This window comes from Onychostruthus taczanowskii, unplaced genomic scaffold, assembly GCF_017590055.1.
Source record: "Onychostruthus taczanowskii isolate IOZ18803 unplaced genomic scaffold, ASM1759005v1 scaffold81, whole genome shotgun sequence".
Lineage (NCBI taxonomy): Eukaryota > Metazoa > Chordata > Aves > Passeriformes > Passeridae > Onychostruthus > Onychostruthus taczanowskii.
In genome coordinates, this window is record NW_024506002.1 from 854,016 (window position 1) to 874,363 (window position 20,348).

At 49.1% G+C, this 20,348-nt stretch overlaps 1 protein-coding gene across 1 annotated transcript; it reads right to left on the reverse strand.

Moving 5' to 3' along the window:
* Positions 1-19,834, reverse strand: LOC121346452 (SLAIN motif-containing protein-like). The gene is made up of 9 exons (XM_041424283.1): positions 19,712-19,834; positions 16,507-17,201; positions 8,338-8,471; positions 6,162-6,311; positions 3,768-3,908; positions 2,899-3,216; positions 2,026-2,163; positions 1,637-1,946; positions 1-1,028 (listed from the first exon to the last, which is right to left on the reverse strand). Exons 2-9 carry the CDS (start codon positions 17,178-17,180, stop codon positions 962-964), a joined length of 1,932 nt encoding a protein of 643 aa, XP_041280217.1. The 5' UTR covers positions 17,181-17,201; positions 19,712-19,834; the 3' UTR covers positions 1-961.
* Between the last annotated feature and the right edge of the window lie 514 nt (positions 19,835-20,348).

Below are 20,348 nucleotides of genomic sequence, written 5' to 3' on the forward strand. Positions count from 1 at the left end.
TTTCAGCACCATAACATTTTATTAAACTACACTATCAAAGTCACATTGATGGCAGGGAGAACATTGCTATCAGTGCATATTTCCTGGACTAAGACTGTATTTGTAGCATCCAGCACTTGTGAGGAAAAGGACACTGGAACAAACTCCTTAAGAGACAGTAGAAAACCTCTACAAAAGTTAGGGCAGTTGGGAACCAGCTGAGATCTCCAACACTTCAAGACAAAGCTGTGAGGCAAGGGGATTTTTAAAAATTTACTCTTGAGTGCTGTTGAGCTTGCTCAGCTGAGGTAAGGTGCTGGTGCCCAGCAGTTTTTAACTGGCATCCTGGTCCCTGCCTGTTCACACCCCACACAAATATTGTGTACTGCTCCTCGTGACCTGTGCTGACACCTGGATACAACAGCTCAGTGTTCTACAGTTATAAAAACCTGCTGCAGCTCTAGACCAAACAATAAAAAGTAGCAGAAATACATTCTATACAGAAGTAAAAAAAAAAAAATAAAAACAAACCAACAAACCAAACCCAGTTGAATTCCAGACAAATACTAGAGTACATCAGGTTGGGTTTAAAAAGTCTCAAATCTAACACCTATGTCACTATTTCTACTCTCCACGAGCTCTGCCACAGCACCAGCTCAGAGCTGCTTCTGGCACTGAGAGGACACCCCCAGCTCTGCAGCATCCCTGGGAGGGGATGGTGACAGGCCTTCCCCAGGGCTGCAGCTGGGGTGTGGATGAAATAAGGCTTTTCCAGTCTTCCTGGGAAGACTCAGGGTTCAGTGCAGGGTGGGAGCTGTTTGTCCCAGCCCTGGCTCCTGGCAGAGCAGAGGGAGGTGGGTGGTGTGGAGAGCACAGAATGAGGGATATGTACAGCAGTCTGCAGGGACAGGGGCTCAGGGCCTTTCCCAGTGAGGTCATGCCCAGCCAGCTGGGATCTGCTCCATGGAGGTGTTCTGGGCTGTCAGTAGCACCCATCCTTCCAGGAGTCGTCCTCAGGGGCCTGGGGGGTCTGTGCTGCCTGGAGGAACCTGCGGGGGACAAAACAACATGTCAGGGACAGCTCCAGGAAAAGCCCTGTAGTGGACACAGGTCTGGGGTTTGGGTTACCAGCATCTCCCTGCCATGGGTGAAGTGCTGCTGGCACACCCTGAGCATCAGCAAACACCAACCTGAAGCACTTTAAGAAATTCAGTGGCTATTACTGGATGCTTAAACACTGATATCTGCCAAACTAACACTGTTGTGACTTCAACCCATGACTGAGTCCAAGAGAAATATTTTTCCATGCAAATATAACTGAGTACACGAAAAATAATCAGGTATGTAGAGTACTGATATAAATTTGGAGATTAAAAATTCCTTTTCATGTTTTTAAAGGTTTCAATGTAATGCTCCAACGGGACATTAAAGAGCAACAAGTACTGGTCACTTATTAGTCTGGTATCAGTCATACCATAATAACTCTCAATCAATTTAATTTCCTTCAATAAGGAATTGTAGCATAGCAGCTGTTAAAAAACCAGCAACGAGAACAAAAACTCTAAGTGTTGGGACACCACTCCCCACGCTCTGCTTTCACCCACGAAGCATGGCATGAAGTTACTCCAATGCCAAAGCCATGTGAAGCCCCACTCACCTCCGGGAGGGCGGCGTTGCCTTTCCCTTGGGCACGGCCACCCCTCCCCCGGCCGGCCGTGCCTTCAGGGCGGAGGGTTTGGCCACAGTGACCATGGTGGTGGTTCTGGAAGTGCAACTGCTGCTGGGCGAGCCCGTGTGGAGCTGCGGCTTGCGGACTGGGGGGACAGGAGCCGTGTAGCTGCAGGGCTTCCCCACCTGCCTGCCGGGCAGCAGGGAGTTGGCTCCCGAGGCCACCTTCCCGGGCTGGCGCCCTGTGAGCGGGGACTGCGCGGCCCCCGAGGAATACCTGAGCTTGCTGGGAGTCAGACCTGCAGGGACACGAGAGCACCTCTGAGGGCTGGCTAAAGAGAGAAGGGAATGGAGGCCTGTGGGAGGCGTGGCACCGACCTGCTGACCGCTGCTGAGTCCTGGGGATGCGGCTGCTGGGCGCCTGCAGGTCGGACTCCAGGCTGCGGCTGCTCCGCACGGCCTCGAGCGCGCGCAGGCTGCTGCGGGCCAGGTTGGGCATGCTGTGCCTCAGCTCCTCTGAAAGCAAACACAGCCTCAGCCCCCTGCTGCTGCTGTAAGGCTCTCTGGAGAAACCCAGAGAGAGCAGTCTGTACCTAGTTCTCAGCTTCCAGTAAACAGCAGTGATTTTGAGATCACATCATAAGCAGGTTGGAAGAGACCTTCATCCCATCAACCCAGCACCACCAGGATCATCCCTAAGCCACACCCCCAAGTGCCACATGCAGAGATGGTGACTCCATCACCCCCCGGGGCAACTCATTCCAAGGCCTGACCACTTCTGTAGGGAAACAATTGTTTCTAACACCTAACCTGGACCTCCCCTGGTGCAACTTGAGGTGTTACCTCTTCTCCTTTCACTTGGGACACAAGAGACCAACTCCCACCTAGCTACACCCTCCTGTCAGGAGTTGTAGACAGCAGTAAGGTCTCCGCCGAGCCTGCTCTTGTCCAGACTGAATAACTGCAGCTCCCTCAGCCATTCCTGATGCTCCAGCCCCACTCCAGCCCCTCAATGTCCTTTTTGGAGTGAGTGGCTCAGAACTGGACACAGCACTGGAGGTGTGCCCAGCAGAGGGGGCAATCCCTGCCCTGGTCCTGTGGCCATCGTTCTCTGGATCCAGCCCGTGTCCCTTGGCCTCCTCACACGGAGCACCACCAGCTCCCTTCCTACCCAGCAGCACTGCAGGCCCTTGCCCCGCAGGGGGATCCGTGTGCTCCAGAAGCCCCTTCCCCGGCTCAGATGGCGCTCACCTTCGCTGTTGGCATACTTGAGGCGCTCTTGCATGGGGCTCTGCACCGCCCTGCGCGGGGCGCGCAGCCGCGAGGCCGCGGCCCTGCCCAGCTCCGCGCCCGAGGAGGGCGACTGGCAGCGCGGGGAGCTCAGCGGGGACGGCGAGTAGCGGTGGGCGCTGCGCAAGGACAGCGAGCAGTCGCAGTCGTCCTCGTCCTCCAGGCTGTAGGTGTCGAATTCCTGGTCGCTGTAGGTGCCGCGGCGCAGCGAGTGCAGGGAGGCGCTGGAGCTGCGGCGGGACACGGAGGCGGAGCTGGAGGCGCAGTCCTGCCGCAGGCCTGGGGACACGGGGGACACGGGCAGCACCAATTCCAACAACGCACCCCGAACTCCAAAGCCACGCTTTGGTTGTGATTTGTTTCACACCGAAGGAGAGTCAGGTTTACACCTGTCCTCCCCGGAATCCATCAGCGGGAACAGCGTCACCTGCTTCAGCACTGGTTAATTACAGCACAATTAACATTCAGGGGACCTGCAGCGCTCCCTAATCCCGCCTGAGATTGTGGACATTGCCATCAAGCTCCAGCAGGTTAAGCAGGTACAGGAGTCTAATTTACAGGTATGGAAGTCTCATTTAGAGGTTAAATCTTTTAGTTTAATTCATTCTGCACCCACCAGCATTTCAAAGGTGAAAACAAAGATTTCAAGTCTGCCTCCCATGAAAACACACCTGCCTGGGTGGCAACTGGCTTATTTACAGCTTCTCACCAGCTTCTGCCTTTATTTAAGTTTTCCCACCTGACAATATACAAGCAAATTAAAAACCAAACAAAAAAAAAAAAACAAACCCACAAAACCCCAACCACCCAAAACAAACAAACAAACTTACTCTCTTCCTGCAGCCGTGCCATGACCTGGACATCAGTGAGGTCCTGCAGTTTGTAGCCCATGGAGATGGAGTCGTCCGAGGTGCTCAGCTCGCTGTCCACCGAGGACTGGGAGCTCAGGGCCGAGTGCATGCTCAGGTACCCTGGGGGAGATGGACACAAGCCCACTCAGACACTCACAAGCCCACCAGAAGCAGCAGGGATCTATCCCAGGAATTCAGCAGTGCAGCTGGGAGCTTCAGGTGCAGCTGTGAGAAATAAGAATTTAGACATTCCAACGCTCAGATTTTAACCTGCAGTTTTCAGGTGCTTTTCCTCACAAGGAATGTGAGGCTGACTGGCAGGAAGCAGCTTGGTCAGTCCCCATGTAAGAAATTCATTTTACACCTGAACTTCACACCTGTGTTCTCCATGCCAGCAGTTAGTTCTCTTCCAAGCTGGTTGAAGAAATCACGTTGGGAACCTGCTGCTTTTTCCTGCCTGCCTGGATTTGATCACAGTTGGAAAGGGCTGCTCAGCTTTGATGGCAAATGGTTTATTTTAACATCACTGCTGAGTATTCAGGAGGTGCCCTGCCTTCAAATCTTCTCAGAACATGGCAGGAAAACTCTGAGCTTGAGGCTTCTGAGATAATACAGTGACACAAGCGTGGCTGCACGTTAAAGGTGCATCTGGGTGTATGCTACACACATACCTCTCCAAGTCAAGATATTCCACTATAAAATCCCATTTCTTTCCTCCTGGTGTCAGGAAAAGACTGTAAGAGTTGAAATAAATCCATCCTGAGCAGGGCTTGCACCTGTAGGATGTGGTGGAATGAACAAGCACAGGTTTCCTGCTGCAATTAACAGCACCTTCAACACTGATTAAAAATCCAGCTGGACCTTGAGACCAGCTTCCTAAAAGGCAAAACTCCCAATCCAACTTTGTTTAGTTTGGCTGTTGCACTTCGAATTGAAGGTCTAGTTAAAAATAGCCACGGAGGGGAAAAAACTGCTCCTTCTTCCATCAGTAAAGCTGAGCTGATGATGGTTTTCAAACAGAAACCACATCTGGGCTTTGTCAAAGGGGTTGGTTTGGTTTTCAAGAGAAGTCACTGTTAAACATTTTCCATTTGAAGGGCAGAAAAGCTGTTTTTTCTTGGAAATAAAATAAAATTTGGGTCAGTCAGCTTGACAGGAAACTTGTAACTTGTCTTAGCACCAGCACAAGGCACAGGGAAGAGGCACCTGAGATTAAGTGAACTCCTCATGCTCTGAAGGGACAGAGCCCTGCCCTTCCACCCAGCACATCTGGAGAAGCCAAAGACACTTTGGTTTTCCTCATCAGAAGCTGTTTCTGGGTGAAAAGATGCTCAGACACCTGGACTGCCCACCAACCTCATATGAAAAACAAGAAATTGCCTTAGAGATGTTTCCCTGCAGAGCTCAGCTGGCAAAAATCCTCAGTCCTACGTGCATCCTTTTGTTTGCAAAACAGAGATAAGTGTTAAATTCTATTTATAGCAGAAAAATCAGACCTCAAAAACAAACCTGCACCTGTGAAAACAGCCACAGGCAACCCTCCTTCTTTTTTCAGAGACGAAAAAAGTTCATTTAACATCAAGTTTGGAGGCAGAGACTGTTAAACATGCTTTGTGTTTTAAAACATGCAAGGTAGGGTTTAGCAATTTCCACACAAAACAAACAAATAAAGACGAGTCCTTTAATAACAGAGCCAAGAGGCAAAGCCTTTGTGCTGGGAACTGCACCAAGGATAACAAATGGAGCTCCTGGAAGGGTGTTCCTGACTCTCAGGCACAGGGAGGCTGCAGGCCACACCATTTTGGAGGAGCTTCATTATCAGGCTGTAACAAGAGTCGTGGCTGAGCTGCCTGTAAGGTAGGGAATCTTCTCCACACACAATTAAGGCTGAAGGAAAACTTTTGGTATTTTGTCTTAGCTGCCCACTCAGGCAATGAAGGCTTTACCCTGGAGACTTTGGCAGCTTTTTGTTCCCTGCATTAATCAATATTCCCCAGAGAAACCTTCCCCAGAAAACTGAATCCAAGTGACTCTTTAAAGATCACATCTACAGTCTACAACATTATTCAAGAGCAATATATTTTTGCCCCAACAGCTGTTTTCTATTTTAAGCCACTTAAAATTAGTACAATTTATAAATATATATATATACACAGAGAGAGAGAGAGAGAAGTAGAGAAACCCAAACCAAGAAATAACTACAGGACATTTAGAATGCAAGGAGGTTTTCTCCCACACAAATGAAACCTGGGTGAGGAAGGGAGCAAACGAAAAGGGGAAAACACCACAAGTGGCCACGAGAACTTTTCCCTGTGCCAATCCCTACCCCTCCTTGCATTTTAAAGAGCCCAGTGCTGCAGTGCCATGCCATACCTGAGCTGCCACAGGTTAGTAGTGCTTTGTTAGTCGATTTGAGGTGCCCAGGAGAGTTTAGTGCATTGCTACAGGAGCCTGCCTCGGAATTCAGGTTATGTGCGCTGGGAGATGCCAGGGGGCTGCAATACAGGTTTTTCCATCTACTGGCTAGAAGGAAAAATACAAAAAATCCACAAAGGTTAGCAAATTATTTTGGAAACAGAGAGCACGATCAAGAACAGGATTAAATTCTGCAGCAGAGGTACTTGGTGCTCCGTGCCACGCTGCAGGGAGCACAGCAGTGCCAGACCCCACTCGTGCCCTTTAACTGCTTCTGTCCCCTCTGAAGAACTCCAAGAGTAACTCCTGTCAAGCCTGGCTTTGAGGAAGCCATACATTCCACAAAGTTCCAGAGCTGGATGGATGACTATTTCCATCAGTATCTGCCACCTCTACACCCCCTCATTTTAGAGAGCTCACTGAACTTTATGTTACAAGCGTGTTATTCTGAATTTTTGTGATGGAACAAAGAGACTATTAAACCACAGAAACTATGCCAATCCAATAAAATAAAATAAATAAAATAAATAAAACCCAACTCTTTGAATTAAACTCGTTCAGCTCGCACACACTCATGTTCATAAATGAACCAAAATCAGGCAGGTGGCAAAACCACGTGCCCCCATCCTTACTGGAGGTGGAAATGAGCAGCTACAACACTGAGGAAATTACTCACACCATGATCTGGAGATACTCAAGGGGCTGCTGAACTGCCCACAGAACTCAGTTCTCCCTACTGTGAGAATACCAGCTAGTGTAACGAAGATTCATCATATTAAGTTCTCTTTTTTTATTTCTCCCACAAATATTACCAGGTCAGACCAAGTACAACTGAAGTCTGATACATTTCAGAGAGAAAAGAAGTAATCAAATAGATTTCTTTCAAATTTCTAAGCACAGATGGTTTATGAAAGCAAATGAAGTTTGTTCTCAAAGTCTATTCAGTTATCTCCAATCAGGAATGCCAAGGTTCAACTCAAGAGCAGCCTGAGATCTCAAGCAGTGCCAAACACTGTTAGAATGAAAACTAAAATAACCCAGACCAAGCCCCAAAGCAGTGACCTCAGACTCCAAACCACAGGGCTCAAATTGTTGGTTAAAGTGAAATCAGAATTTCTGCATTCCCATGGAGACAAACCCTCAGACACCAAGGTGGGGACCCAGCTGGGGCTGGATTCCAGAGCTCAGGGATATCCCTGAGCTTCCAAACAGTGATTCTCTCAGAAGTGTCACTTCTCCACACACAGCTTTTGTGTCTGAAGGTTCCTCAGTCCAGCTGGACAGAGGAGACTGCAGCACATGTCTGCCATAAACCTGCAGCAAGTCCTGACCAGGAGCTGCATGAGGGGGAATCTAGAGAAGGTAGCAAACAGTTACTGATTTCTTTCCAACCCCTCAAGGTCCAGGCTGTCAGGACCTCAGTGTCCAGCCCATTTTACACAAACCTGGGGGCCATTTGGACTGACACAGACAGGATATGCACCAGGTGCACTGCAGGTGATGCAGGACAGAGGCAGGAGCAGAATAAATGAACTTTTGTACTGTGAACTGCATCTCCCACCACTGAAAGCCCGGGTGGAAAAGCAAAGCCCCAAATCCAGGCCCCAGAACACTGTCTGTGATCAGAGATGTCCCCACTGCACACAACATTCCAGGTTTTCACTTCAGGCAGATGTAATCAGGGATTTCCCCTCAGGATTAACACAGCCCACAGCCACCAGGAAGTGCTTTTAGGGGATGATAAACTGGAGGAAAAACCTGGTTTCCAAGTGACACCATTTCTTCAAGGTTAATATCTCACTGTTGTAAGCTTTGAGCAGCAGACAATTTTTTCACCCAGGTAAAAGCAACTGGGAAGATCCAGCAGGAATATCCAGAGGAGGAATCACCACCACTAGGAACACTAAGCACCAGGAGTTCTTCTCCACAAAGAAGCTGCAAGAACAGCTTGCCATGGCTCTCTCCCCACTCCCCAGCAGCACATTTTTTCCTCTACATATTTCTTACATTTAAAAACGTTTAAATATTAACAAAACTTAAAAACTCAAGAGCCTGACAACACTAAGCTCAATTTTCTTGCTCAGAATGAGATTTGCAAGGGAGCCCAGAGCAGCAGAGGCTGCAGCTGCCCTACCTTGGTCCAGCCTGTTGATGAGGGTTCTGCAGGCAGCCTCAATCTCGGGGCTGGGGTTATCCAGCACCTGCCGGCACCACTTCAGAGGAGAGGCTGTTTTCTCATCCATGGATTTCCTTGGAGACACATAGAGCCTTTGCAAGGATTCAAAGGAGACAGGAAGAAATGCTCATTAATTCAAAGCATACAGCTACCAAAGTGGCATTTGGTAGAGTGTAGCCATCAGAAACCAACAGTTAGCCAAATTAAAAATTCAGGTTTAAATTTCATATTATGACTCAGAAAGAAAATTTACTGCCACAACAGGAAAATCAATGGCTTCACAGAGAAACCCACGGGCTCTGCAATGCAAGGTGCCATCCTAGGCTGTTGCAACACTGCTGGAAATGAAGTTGTTGAAATACTCACCTATCTCTCCCTCCATTCCCCTCTTCCAAATCCCACCCCCCTCAGAGGCAGTGAGGGTGTGAGGTGCTCCTAACTTAAGCTGCAAGGTGATCTCCTTCCAGGAGTTCTGATTTTTGTTTAAAACCCTCAGAATGTGTCCTCCCAGCTGTGTCCTCCCAGCAGCTCTGAGACAGCCAAAGGTGCATTCCCAGATTCCAGGGATAAACCCCTTCACTGGAGGATTCGGACATTCCCAGACAGGCAGGAAGTGTGGCTGTGCTTTATCTTCCCTGCAATGTCAGATAAATTCTCTTCCAGCCTCAGTGTCTGCCACATCTCTGACACCTCCATTGCTTTGCACGGACACCCAGGATTATCCTTATAGATAGACAGATTTAATCACCTTGAACTCCTGGATTATTTACAAGGGATTGGGTGGAAAGCAACATCTTCACCAGATTTCCAAAGCAGAACATTCCTCTGAGGAAAGGTCAAAGCTGGAAGAGCCTCTGCTACAAAAGCAACTCAAGTACTTTATTTACACATCCCACATTTGTATTTTTAAAAGCAAAAAGCAGTTCCCTATTTTTTAATGTTTTTTGCTGTTCAGCAACACACTCATAACTTCTAAGGGGAAAGAAAAATCAGTCCTTTGCACATCCAAAAGTGAAACTCTTTTTAATTCTTGCAGATTACTTGAACAACACCCTGGTGCAGAGAGCAGTGAGGCCTTGACCTAGATCTGGAGCCTGATGGTCTTCAAGGTCCCAGCCAGCCCAAATCCTTCTGGGATTCTGTGATTTGTGGACATCAGGTTTGGCTCTCATGTTCCCCCTGTCCTGAGGCTCTGATGAGCTGCTGGCACAGCCTTCAGCTTCTCCCTGTGCACCAGAAAACCCCCAGCAGGAGCTCTCCCATGCACACAATCGCACAACTGCTGCTTTCCCACCAGCACCTCCCTGTCCTGCTGCTCCTTCACCTCAGGAACTGCTCCCAGGTGACAAAGAACCCTCCTGGTCACCAGCAGCCACACCTGAGCATTTATGGTGTTCCCAAAGCTGGCCTCACTGATGTACCCAGAGTATTTCACCTCCATCAGGCTAAAATCCAGTATTTAAGCATCACGTAACCGTGGGGGTGGAGTTAAGATTTCAAGAGATGTCTGCCTGTATTCAGTTGCCTCCTCCTCTCTCCCAACTTCTGCCACTCCTGCAGCAAGGTACACAGAGCCTTTCTGCTCCAGTTACTCTCCAGAACTGTGGTTCTCTCATAACCAGCTCAGATCCAACCCATAAAATACTGATTTCCACAACAAAACTGCTGTAAATCAGCAGGAATGTCAGTCATTATCCCACTCATTCCTGAAAACCTAGGTTTAAAACACGGAGAAACACTGTGGGATTCTCAGCTGTCAGGCGTCCTGGCTGTAACACCAACACCTGGCCAAGACAGAACATAAACAGCTGGGATATTTAAAATATTGTACAGGTCTGCCTGACCTGCTGCCCTGGCTCCTGTCCTGGAACCAGGCTGGGATAACATGGAATACAGAAAGCAACACTACCCAGACCTGGTCATTTTTGGGGCCATGAGATGGAGCATCACTGCATGCAACAGCTCTCAAAATACTGATTTGTTACCTGCAGAAGGACATTATTCCCTATTTTTTTCCCTCCTGACACACCACTCCTGACTTGCCAGCCCTGGCTCTGGCCAGAGGCATCTTTTTCAGGGAACAGACTCAGCCTCTTTAGTCACAACTCACACAGAAGCTCTTCCCCACCAAGGTTTGCACAAACCCAAATGCAAATAAAAAGATCCAAAAGCTAATTTGTTATTGACAAAATAAATGCTGAGGAATGAATGCAAATATTCCTGACTCTCCCAAGGTACCTCTCAGGGCAGACCCCCCAGCCAATCTTGCTGCATTTCTTCATGGATAAATGAGCATTACAAGCACTCAAATCCAATCAAACCCAGGAAGCAAAGTGCTCCCTCTCCCTGGATTTACTGTGCAGCTCAGACCACAAAAGGAGCAGTAAAATCATCACACAAAAAAGAGGCCAACAGCCTCCTGAGGGCAGGTCAGGCTGCTCTGCACATATTCCAGGTTAAGGGAGAGAATCCTGCCCTGCTCCAGCAGTTGTTCTGCCCAGCTCCTCACCCTGCTTCCACCCAGGAGCATCCCAGCTGAGGATGGCAACACTTGTTTGCTTCCCAGAGCCATTCCCACATGGAGCAAAGCTGTGGAGTCCTCTGGGCTCTGCCAGAGGACTCTGATTTTTTTCTGCTGACAAGTCCATTGGCAAAGAAGCTCTCACAATTTCCCCAAACCCAATTAAGTGAACACAGCTCAATTCTTCACAGCACTGACAGGCAACTTACTAAAACAAAAGGAATTCTGGTTTGATTTCACAGCACCAGGGTTCCCATTTTCATTCTGCAGGAGCTTTGGGAAGGGCTCAGCACCCTGACTCCTCCAAAGGAGCTGGCACAGCACTAAACTAAAAGCACCAGCCCCTCAAATATGAGTGTGAATATTTCTCTGGACATATTAAGAGCCAGAAGCCAGCTTTTCCTAGGCTCAGGAAAGTCCAGTGACCAGTGTCACCCACCAGAGGTTGACTTAACCCAACCTTACACCCAGGGAACTAAAACCTTGGAAAAAGGGGGGTGTGAAAAGCTAAAAATTCTTGGCTGTAAAAACACTCAGATTTTTTTCTTTCTGGCACTTTCAGCCTCCAGGTGTTTGATTTGCCAGGTGAACTGAATCCCAGGAGCACTGGAAAAGCAGGAGCCACCCCAGAGTCAAGCAGAGCTGAACAAAGCCCTGCTCAGGACCAAGCCTCACCCTGCAGTTTGTTCCTCCAGCTCAGCAGTTTGGGTGTTCTCTCTAAATGTCTCTGAATGTTTTCTTTTGTCAAATTGCAAATGAAAATCGGTTATTTAGATACTTACAAGGCCTCATACAAAATGCACAAAGTAAACATTTGGGCAGATATTCCCAGTCTGATGTATTGGGGGGTTGTTGTATAAATTATTAAATACAAATGAGATTTTCTTCAGCTTCTGAGAGGAAACCTTTCAATAATAAAGTATCTTTACTTTCTGCTTACTAATGTTTGTGTTTACCCAGTAAAACAGAGTATTTTGTGACAAACATCTCTGGTAAGGACCCAGTGCCACAAGGATTTTTCTACCATTAAGTTGCAGCCATTCACAAATAAATTTGTGATACACCCTGCATTTTATTCTGACATAATCCAGAGCATTAAAACCAAGGACTATTCCAGAGATAGTATTTCCCTTATGGAATCAATGTCACAGAAGGATTTACAGGAGTTAATGGCCACAATTGCTGGATTTTGAAATTCCTGCTTTAAAAAACCCCAAAACCCAAGAATGCAGGAAACACAACTTTCTCAATTTGCACAATGCACTGAGAAAAAGCATCCTCACACTGAAAAACTGATCAGAGCAGCTCTAAGAGTGAAAGCCTGAGAATTTTAGATCCTGCTCATGCAGAGTATCTGCAGCAGAAATTTATAAACTGTAAGAGCAGAATTCAGGCTGCAGAAGGCTCTAGAACCAGTGCATTAAGAAATTAAACTGAGCGTAAAGCAAAGCCCGTTTCTGAAGACACAGCTTGGGTCATTATCCATCTTCCAAAGCACTTGGCACCAGTGTCTGCAGCAGCTCCAAAAATGGCAATCACTGCACTGATGTGCAGACCTTTGAGTTATACACAACAAAGCAAGGATAAGGAGACCTCAGATAGCTGAGAGTGTTCAGAACAATTCAGGTGTACACCTGAATTGTTCTGAAATGCACCTCCTTCAAGTGCTAACAGGCAGCTGAATTCCTCTCCAAAGCATGGATTTCAAACTGGTAATACATTCATCTTCCTCTCCTTTACATATCAGACTTCAGAGAGCTGATTTTCAGATTTAGTACTCTGCTTATGCTGTGCTAATCTCAAATCTAAACACTCCTGTTGAACAGAGATCCTAACACAGACAAGACTGGAGTAGAAAGCCACAGTGAAACAATATTATCCAGGTTCTGAAATGACAGAAACATAAAAGGAAAAAATGGGAAAAATTCTGTGGAGAACACTCCATACAAAAACATTCTGCTGTCAGCCCAAGGAGAGGTCTGAGCTTTATTCCTAAGAAATTGCAAAGAGAGGAAAAAATGGCACTGCACAGACACTTTCTCATGTCGATTTAGGGACTAATCCTGCTGAACAAAACACCCAAAAATCAGTCCCCAAGTCAGAGCAGCCCTAAAGCTCACGTTAAATTAATCTCCTGACCCAGCCAGCAGCCCATACAGTGATGCCAAGGCAGCTGGGGTGCAGCTCCAGAGTGCTGCTGTGAACACACACACACACACACCCACACACACACCCAAGCACTCCTGCAGCAGCAGGGCCAGCCTGCTCCCCACCTCTCTGGCACTGACACTGAGGAGTTCCCTGCCCACCCCTCATTTTACAGAAGTGTGAGGAAGAGGAGCCACAGCCTGGAGCACTTCCCAAGGCCTCAGAGCCAGGAGAAGCCAGGCCCTGCCATCAGAAGCAGTTCCCCCTCCCAGGCCGAGCTCTGCAGGCGATGTCACCACCGGGCAGGCTCCGCCTTTCAGCTCTGCCACGCAGGGCGGTGCTGGGGACACTCCCGCAGAGCTGCACCGGGCTCTGAAGCAGCTCCTGTACCCAGGGATTGCCCCAGCAGAGCAGATGTCACCCAGCACAAATCGGTAACACTCTCCTCAAACCAGTCAGGAAAGGTTAGAAGTCACTTGTGCATTATTTAATGCAACAGTGGTAAAAACATCTGATAAAATGACCAGTTTGAGAGAACAAGACCTTGCAAATCGCTGTTTCTAAGCCATGTACACCCTGTCACCAGGAGAGATCCCAGGGAAGCTACAACAGAGCCTGTGAAGGGTATAGATGGATGACACAGAGACACTCTGTAAGCAACCTTCTCCCCCAGGCTGGAGGCACAAGGTGCTGCACGGGTAGGATTCCTGGATTTTGTGCAGCATCATATCCTCACTTGGTGGAACTTCCCCAGAATTTCTCTCCCTATTTCTGATGGTACAAGCAGCAATGATTTCCTCCAGTACATTAAAGACTTAAACTTGAATATAGAAGGTGACTGGACACAGAGCTAAGGCAGAGCAATCCCATACCCAGGAAACTCCTGCACTGGCATTTCGGAGAGCGAAGCACGCTCCTGCTCCCTGCAAACACCAACTCAAGGGCTCCCCACTTGCTGTGCTGAGCACGGATTCAGGCAGGCGACAACACAACACTGAGGAGAAGACAGCATGACCCAGTTTCAGTCCAGAGAGACTTTTGGGAATGAGAGCAGCAACTCAGGGATTCACCTGAGTATCAGGGATTCCTTCTTCTCCTCACCTCATGGAAAACCCCAGAATGACAAATACTGGGGAACACAACCAGTGTAATGCTATCAGCAGCAGATCTGGTTTGTTCCCTGGGTAAGAGGGAATTTGGATAAAAGCCTTCCCAAAGCAGCTCAGGAGTTGCCCTGTGCTCGAGTCCACGGTGAGCATCACACAGCTAGCTCCTCAGTGCCAGAGCCCAGCTCCATGGGATTGGTCTCCAGGATATTTACAATTTTGAGCAGCTATTTGAGAAAGGGAGCTGAGGGAGCAGCTGAGGGCAGGCAGGCCAGGGCAGAGTTACAGCAGCTGGGAGTGGGCTCTGCCTCGGGTTTCACACAGCTCAGTCGCTGCAAACACAGCTCCAAAACACAACCTCAGAGCTGCTGAACCAGGCGAGCTGCACAGCAACTCCTGCCACTTCCGGCTGAATAAAGAGTCATTTCAAAACAGAGAAGGGACTGAGACTCCACCTGCACTCTGAGCACTCCATCCTCCTTCCAAGAAGGATGTACAATATTTTTAAAAGGATTGCAAATACACAATACACTCAGCTAGTCCCTTTGGATTTGCTCAATCCAGGCAGCACTAAATTCCCCCCATTAGCAAAGCCACCTTGTTAGAGGTGATCCTAAATTCACAGAGAATTAAGGGCATTTGTGGGTTTTCTTTTTATTTGTTTTAAGAAAACCCTCCCTCCCCTCCAAGCAGATTACTGGTTCTTGCTGTGGGAAAGCACAAACACCTGCAGGGGCTGCATGTGGGATGTGTTTATGGAGACAGTTTGGGATATTTGGCAGTGAGCACAGGCACTACTGATTGTACACAGGATTCATTCCCCACTTTCGGAACAAGCTCCAGAACAAGAAGCCACCACTAAAAGCAGCTTCCTGTTTCAGCAGGTTTGTTTGACAAGAGGAAAAGGGAACAGATGGAAGTGATGCAGCACAATCAAAGATAATTTATGGAAACAGCACTTGCACAAGTGCCCTGGATCACCACCCTTATCCAGCTCCTCAGGGGCCTCTTTGTCACAGGTTACCCTGTTCCAACCAAATCTGGCAAGAAAACAAAGCAAACAAACCCACAAGGATCCTACAAGGTGCAGAGTGAAGGGTACCTGGGAAAGAAGGGCCTTACCAGCCACCAGCTGAAGGAAAGGTCAAAGAACAGAACTCCTGAGCACAGAATCTCTCCTGATTTCACTGGGCAGCATCCCCTGCCTGGCTAAATCTCAGCCTCTGAGACTCAACAGAATTTGAGGACTCTCCCCTGTCACAGGCTCTAAAAATGTGAATATAAACCTGGCTGCTTCCATTAACATGAAAACAAAGCTAGTCTTCCATATGCAACCCATTAAATATATTCCCTTATATAGTTACAAGAAATCTGCTCAAAATGCTGTTTAGGTACATTGAAGAGTTCCACTGATCAAGTTAGAACCAGTATTTGAGTTTCAAAAGTACACTTGCAAAGACAAAAAAAATCATGTTTCAAATGTAACCTCAAATTCAGGCTGGAGCTGATACCATGACCTCATTGAGCTCCACTCCATTAACAAAAACTTTACCTTCCCTTCTAACAGCTAATGAATGTTTGGAGCTGAAGGTTTGGTTTGTGTTCAGCAGCCCTGTCCTTGCTGCCAGATTAATCTGGATACACAAATTTGAAACCCAATTTGCAGAGCCCTGAGGCTCTTACTCCCAAGTCTTACAAATTAACAACTCCGGGTAAAATCTCAAGTCCCAGCTATTGCAGGAGCTGGAATCAGCCTTAAATTTTACATTTCCCTTGCCCTTCCAAAGGTTGTTAATTTACTGATTTATAAAACGAGTTTTAAACAAGGCTGGTGGTGGAAGGGAGAGTCCCAGAGAGTCGGGTCAGTTAAGGATTACATCATTGATCTGGTTCAGCTCATGTCTCTGAACAAAAGAGGTGCTTAACTGGAAAGAAACAGCCTCCAGGAGCTGGCAATGGTTTGTCTCCTCAGGTCCTAGCAAAAGCCACAAATTCCAGATGGTCTAGGATTCTTATTGACAAAATTGTTATTAAAATATGATACTTGACAGTTGTGTACAAGGTTTAAAAGCTCCATTATTCATTCATCTGCATGTGCTATATATAACTAAACTTAGAGGGAAAGGAAGCAGTAGCTGGAAGAAGGGGGAAAAAACAGCACCTACAGGTAAACTTATTTTTTTCTAAATAATGGTCTGGCACAATGGACATAAAAATAAGAACAGTCACTAATGAGAACTGCATTCTTGCTGCTAAAAACCCAAGTCCTGTAGAGAAATCAGTTCATAGCTTTAAAGGAACTGCTCACCTAACCACAGCACGTCCCTCTCCCCCAGGCCTGGGGGTACCTACCAGCAATCCTCCTCCTCGGGGCCATTTTCCAGTTCTAACACTTTGACTTCATCCAGATCCGTGTGACTCGGAAGCCCCTCTAGATCTGCACCCTTTTCACTGGGATTCTGTTCATGGATTGCAGCTGGGGCGCGGATCCCTGCCACGAGCAGGCTGCCCAGGAGCTTGGAGCTGTCACTTGTGTCCACAGGCGAGGGACACTGGCCATTGCTGTGGCTCTGCTCCCCATTGGGAGACACCTCCTCGGGGGCACTGTTGCAGCTGTACTGCATCGGGGCATCCAGGGCTCTTCTGAAGTTGTTCTCTCCTTCCTCCTGCCTCATCTTGCTCAGCTGGCTGCGCAGATCCGCCATCAGCCGCAGCTCGTGCTGCTCGGCGATGGCGTTGATGCTGTTGTTGATCTCCATCCCGTTGAGGCCGGGCTCGCGGTTATCCACCCCGGCACGGACGTCCCCGGGCACACCTGTCCCCAGCAGGGTCCTGCTGCTCCTGCTCCTGGCGCGCTGATTGTCCAGCTCCAGCCTCCGGACCAGCTCCCGCAGCTTCCGCACCTCGGGGCCCACATCCTCGGGGGGCTCCGTGCCCACGGCCGAGTGCTCGGCGGCGTCTCTGCCCAGGGCTGGCTCCAGAGCGGGGTCCTGCTGGATCAGCGGGGCGTTCCCGGGCACCACCATCCTCCAGGACGCCCGGTCCCACTGCAAGGCACCAAGCACAGCAAAGATCCACGAGAGGTTTAGCCAAACGGAAACGAACACCGAAAATCCTGGCTTTTGTAAGCACCGGCTAATTACACTGGGGTGGAAGGTGTCCGAATTTCATCCAAACCCAAAAAGGAGGACTGAAATTAGGGTCGAACATTGCAAAGCCCACAAATTCCTCTTTCTGAACCGCGAGGATGTGCACCTGTTCTGAATCAATGAATTTAATAGAAGGAAGCCGATTTAATCCCCACAATAGTTTAGTTTCCATCTGTTTACCAACAAAATACTTGAGAAAAGCACTGATGGATCAAAGTCAGGAAACATCATGAACAAGGTGCTGACGTCAGACAACAACAGCACCAAGAAAATGGTGAAAACATCCTTTGTTCGTTACCAGGTTTATCCTGGAAAAGCAGAAAAACCTTGGCAAGATTTCTGTATCACCGTATGCCAAAGCAACAACAGGAACTGCAGCTACCGTGGTACATGAAAATAAGATTAAGTAACATTTTTACTGGGGTGTTTTCCTGTTAAAATTGAAAAGAGAGGGGTGGAAACAGGGAAAAATAAAAAAAAAAAATCCCAACTTAAGATTACATACTCCACTAAGTCAAAAAACTGCAAAGTGCATTTCACACTAGTTTTACAACATGAGCAAACACTGCTTTTCCCCTCCACTTGATTTACATGAGTTCTCAGTTTCACTGGGCATGTTCATTTCCAAACTGACTCTTCACTGAAAACCCCTAATACTGAAAATCCCTTAATTAGCAGTCCACAGAGCAGTAAAACGGGTTAAAAGTCAGAAATCCTCTCCATTTTGCAGAAGGAGGGCAAACTGACTGAGAGAAGAGGGAGTGAGTCAACACAGCCAATTCAAAGTTGAAAAATTTATGCACTTGTTACAACTGCAATCAAACCCTGACTTCTTGTGGCTGTGGATGTTCTTCCCCCTCCCTCTGCTGCCCGAAAAAGTCATTTGTTTTTAAGTGTCAGTGGGCAAAGGAAAGCACAAAAACTCAGTGTCACACAAAGCAAGGTTACAGACACCCCCATAAGTACCTCAGCGTTTCTGAATTATTTAGGCACTTGTAGCAGCAATAGCTGGGTACAATTCTTTAAAAATATATTTTGTTTTGTTGAGGATTTTTTACCTGATTTTTAAGTGTTATTTTGGTCCTCTATCTGCAAGATAGAAATGTTCAACCTCCACTTGATTTAATAAAAAAATACAAACAGCCCTTAGGAAGAGCTGTGAGGAACCGAGCACACCTTCCACCCATATTCCAAACCCGTGCCTGTAAGCAGCACTGCTGAAGGCATTTTGCCTTGGGGAAAGGAATTTTACTGTGGAGTTACCAAGCAATCCCATTCCCACCCATGTGCCAGCTTCAAAAAGCTCCTCATATGGATTCCCACTCCTGAAACCCACAGGATCCCCTCGGGTAACTGCACCGTGTGATTTCCAAGGAGATCTCCGAGGAAGGAGCAGTGTGATTCCCAGAGATATCCCAAAGCTCAGCAACTCTGAGGATGCACCAGTGGAGCGCCATAGGAGTTCCACTGTCCAAGCAAAACAGTGGCTCAAGGAGGCGAATTAAGGAGATGGGTCACCCAAAAAATCGGTTCCCTTTCAAGGGTGAGGAGCTGCAAAAAAAACTCACGTGAGGAAAACACACGTTGAGGGGGAAGAGCAGCTGAAAAGCGTTCAGTCTTTCCCCACAGCCACTAAGTCTAAAAACCACCCCAAAAAACCCCCCAGCAAAGACACGCGGGGGAAGAGATACAAACCTGTGAAAGTTAATTTCGTTGTGCATCGGGGGGAAGAAATAAAACACGTTTAGAAGAAGGCAAAAAGGCGGCAGCCGTGAGCGGGTCGGAGACAATAATTCGGAGTTCGCCGAGCAGACATCCGGGTGTCTCACCGAGGGTAACGGTCCCTCAGCCCCGGGGCTGCCGGGGCCAGCGGGGCTCCGAGGGCTCGGAGGCTGCAGGGGCTGGGAAGCGTGAGCAAAGGGACTCTGGAGGGGCTGGGGGAGCTGCCATGGGGTCGGGGCCGTCTTAGGGGCAATGATGGCCATGGGGCTTATGGGGGTGCAGGCTCTGGGGAGGCTCTGAGAACCAGGGGGAGGCTATGAGGGGGCTCGGATGGCCATAAGACTGCGTGGGGGAGTTCTGGGGGGCAGTGATGGGCGTGGGGCTGTAAGAGCTAGAGGGGAAGCTCTGGTGAGGGCTGTGATGGCCATGAGCACTGCGAGAGGGCTCTGAGAGGCCGGGGGGTTGTGATGGCCGGGGGGCTGTGGCAGCTCCGTGCAGCTCCGAGAGCCGGGGGGGTGAGGCAAGGGACGGGCTGAGGGTCTGCGGAGGGCTCCGATGGCCGTGATGGTGGCGCGCGCTGTGCGGCACCGGCGGACGCGACCCCCGCGGGGGGCACGGGCGCGGCCGGTCCGCACCGAGCGAGGCAGAGCCGAACGCGGCGGGCACCCCTCCCCCTCGGACGGTACCTGGATGGATGGATGGACAGACGGCCGGACAGGCGGATGGCGGTCGGTCGGAGGGCGGGCGCCCGCCCGGTCGGTGCCGGTGCCGCCTTTCTCCGGCGGCTCAGCCCGGCCCGCGAACGGCGGGAGGCGCCGCCCCCACCCCTGTGTGGGGAACGGGGGATGGGGGCGCTGCGCCTGCGCGGGGCCGCCCGGGGAGGGAGCGCCGGCAGCCCCGGGTGAGGGGCACGGGAGTGAGGGGAGAAGGGCGGGCGAGGGCAAGGGGGTGAAGGGAAGTGAGGTGGAATGGCGGTGAGAAGGGGAAAAAGGGGATGGGTGAGGGGGGAAGCGGGGAGTGATGATGGGAAGGAGGTGAGTGGAGTGAGGGGGATGTGGACGAGAGTGAGGAGGAAAAGGGATGGATGAGGGAAGTGGGGATTCATGAGGGGAGGAAAAGGGATGGATGAGGGAAATGGGGATTCATGAGGGGGAAAGTGGGAGTGGCGGGAAAAGGTTTAAAAGGGAGGAAGGGTAAGTGATGGTGGAAAGGGGCAAGTAAGGGAAAGGGGCAAGTGAGGGGGAAAGAGGGGAGTTAAGAGGGAAATGGAATGGGTGAGAGAGGAATGAGGGAATTATAGGGAAATGGAGCAGGTTAGGGAAG